The 2914-nt window shown below is 35.7% G+C and overlaps 1 protein-coding gene across 1 annotated transcript; it reads left to right on the top strand.

Annotated features, from left to right (window-relative positions):
• Positions 1 to 1134: 1134 nt before the first annotated feature.
• LOC106475827 (putative L-type amino acid transporter 1-like protein MLAS) lies at positions 1135 to 1818 on the top strand. The gene has a single exon (XM_013936500.1). It carries the CDS (start codon positions 1321 to 1323, stop codon positions 1816 to 1818), a length of 498 nt encoding a protein of 165 aa, XP_013791954.1. The 5' UTR covers positions 1135 to 1320.
• Positions 1819 to 2914: the final 1096 nt, after the last annotated feature.

Below are 2914 nucleotides of genomic sequence, written 5' to 3'. Positions count from 1 at the left end.
AGAGCACAGATAGCCCATTGTGTAGCTTTGTGCTTAACTTCTAAAACAAAACAAATCTTTACACATGTAACTTACAATATGTATATATACACACAAAAAAAAATAAATCAGAATTTAAGTGACAGTGCTATAACACTAAATGTTAGGTTTATTTTGATGGATGTTAGGCTTAATCCAGTGAACAGAAAAACATAAAAAAACAAAAATAAAAACACATTTAGTAAGCTGATTAATTAATTTCGAAAGCAAGCAACAACAAAATGGGAAGTGTAAATTGAAAGAAGAATAAATGGCAAAAAAAAAAATACTCGTATCTTCACGGTAAATACAGTTTTGCAAGAAATTACGTTACTGATTTAAATGCTAAAGTACTTTATTCCACCAGTATTGTATTTAACATAAGCGTTTAGTAGGGATTTATTTAAATATTTTTTATAAAAGTATTCCTCCAAAATTGCTGTTAACTAGTGTTACACTTTTCTTCAGAAACTGGCAGTTCCTAACAAGAATAATTTAGCGCCCTCTATGTCACTACGATCGGAGATATTCGAAACATAACGACTGGATTAGCCGGGTTAAGCCTTTTGCCAAGCTGAACTAGTCGTACGATATGATTCTGAGATAATCTTTGTTGAAATTTACTTTCTCATAACCTCTTATTTACAGGACCAATTTTAACAGATTATTATTAAATTATTATAAAAATACGAAACCCTATAACCCGATTGCGTTTAATTTGTTTGTCTTAGAGCAAAGCCACATTGGGTTATATATTGTGTTCATCGCGGGGAATAGAACCCGGGTGTTAGCGTTGTAAGTTCGTAAACTTACAGTTGTCTAAACGGAAGACAAATCGTTTTCAAAAGATGCATTTTTCTTCATCATGGTCACCTGGGAAATTGTTTTATTCTATGATTAAATCATGGCATTAGAACCTTAACGATACACTACGCCTAACGACAAATGTACGCAAATAACACAGTAAATTACTAACTAGTCTATTTATGGCTTTATTATTCACAGCGACCCTATCACAGTCAGATAGTACGTTGTAGTTCCGCCGCGTGGCGCGATTTATATTGAACAGGAACTTTAGCCTATAAATTGAAACTACGAACGATTTAGCTCACTCGTAACCTCTGTTGATTGTTACTTCGTGGTTGTAACGCCGGATTACTTGTGGGTATATCAAGTTGTTTAACTGTGATTGGCTTTGTGAGAAAAACATTATTTTATAGTGGACAGAATATTCAGCGTCCGCATCTTAATTTTTTCGTGTTTCGAAAACAAACAACGGAAATTACAGTATTATTATCAACAATGTCACGTCACGTGGAAGCACGAGGAACGAGCGGAAGTGATGGTACCGGCAGTAAAGAAGGGAAAGTAAAACTAAAAAGTGAAATAACTTTAATTAATGGCGTAGCAATTATTGTTGGATGCATTATTGGAGCGGGAATATTTGTTTCTCCGAGAGGCGTTTTTGCTTACTGCGGTGAATCGGTAGGCCTATCGCTTGTCGTCTGGTCGTTGTGCGGAGTGTTTTCAATGCTAGGAGCCATGTGTTACGCTGAGTTAGGAACTTCTATTGTACGATCTGGTGGAGATTATGCTTACATTCTCGAAGCTTTCGGGCCTCTGACAGCCTTTCTGAGACTTTGGGTTGCTCTTCTCATTATTCGACCAACAGCACAAGCTATCTTGGCGCTCACTTTTGCCCATTATATTATTGAACCTCTTTACCAACAATGTGAACCACCTGATGCAGCTGTGCGGCTTCTAGCGGCTCTCTCTTTAGGTAAGGGACATTTTATATAATTACCAAATTATTATTTTTAATTGCATTTACAGTTGGTATAACAGTAACGAAATAGGCTTTCCAGTACACTTTATATTATTAAATTATAGTATATGTGATTGTACGCCAACTGAGTAATAATATTTTGTGCATCATTCAGCCAAACGTAGAAGTTATTAAAAAAATAATATCTTGTCACTAAGTGTGTTTATGGTTTAATTAGTAATATTTCCTATCTTGCCTACTTACATAAAAAGTAAACAATAGTTTTCACGACATCCACCACATTTTGTGATCGTTTAAAACGTGAAATCAAAGTTTGCAAGGCAACGTACTAATTTGTTACAGCCGCTCACGTTTCCGATAGCCCATACTTCTAAATAGTTATAGCTGTAGGGTTAGACGTGTTGGGTGTTATAGTGAGCATATGTTCGTAGACAGTTTATGACGTAGACACCCAGTAAAAAAAAAAGTGGGCAAATATCGTTGATTGTGAGATTATCCAACTGATAAAGTCGTAATATTTATAGTCGAGATAATACGAGCAGAAAAATATCACTTTACTCATTAAATGATTGCTGTTGGTTTTGTTTTGATCCCACGTTTAACTTTAAGTAGCTTCTCTGATCGGAAGTTAATATAAATGCACCATTACTAGCTAGAAGTTAAATTAGAATTTACTGTCTAGAGGTCGCCCAGTACGAGAAACGTGGTGTGTTGATATTTTAATCAAAGTGACCAGAAGAAACTTGTGTTTCTCGGAATACTGTTAGTGGTTGATACCCCTACATTCGATAAGTACGGAAGCCACAGTGTTACCAGTTCCGTATCTATATAGGATCGTGAATGTGAGGAGGCGAAGGGGTGGCAGACAGATGGGCTTGGGATGGAGGAGAAGGGGGAGATAGCTCGAGATATAACAATAACACAGGCCTGCGATGGTTTTATTGTCTTGAAATTTTTACATATTCTACAGTAATTTCTGTATGCTGAATCCGAAAATGATATCCATTTTTCTCCATCACGTATATATTTTTCACAAAACGCAATACATAAAAGAAAGACCACCACGTAGTTTTGAGACTAAAAGACGTAGATTTTACACACAAAAAATCA

The sequence above is a fragment of the Limulus polyphemus genome, unplaced genomic scaffold, assembly GCF_000517525.1.
Source record: "Limulus polyphemus unplaced genomic scaffold, Limulus_polyphemus-2.1.2 Scaffold9239, whole genome shotgun sequence".
NCBI lineage: Eukaryota > Metazoa > Arthropoda > Merostomata > Xiphosura > Limulidae > Limulus > Limulus polyphemus.
Note: the sequence above shows the minus strand (reverse complement) of the source record. Positions and strands in the feature narration are given on the sequence as shown.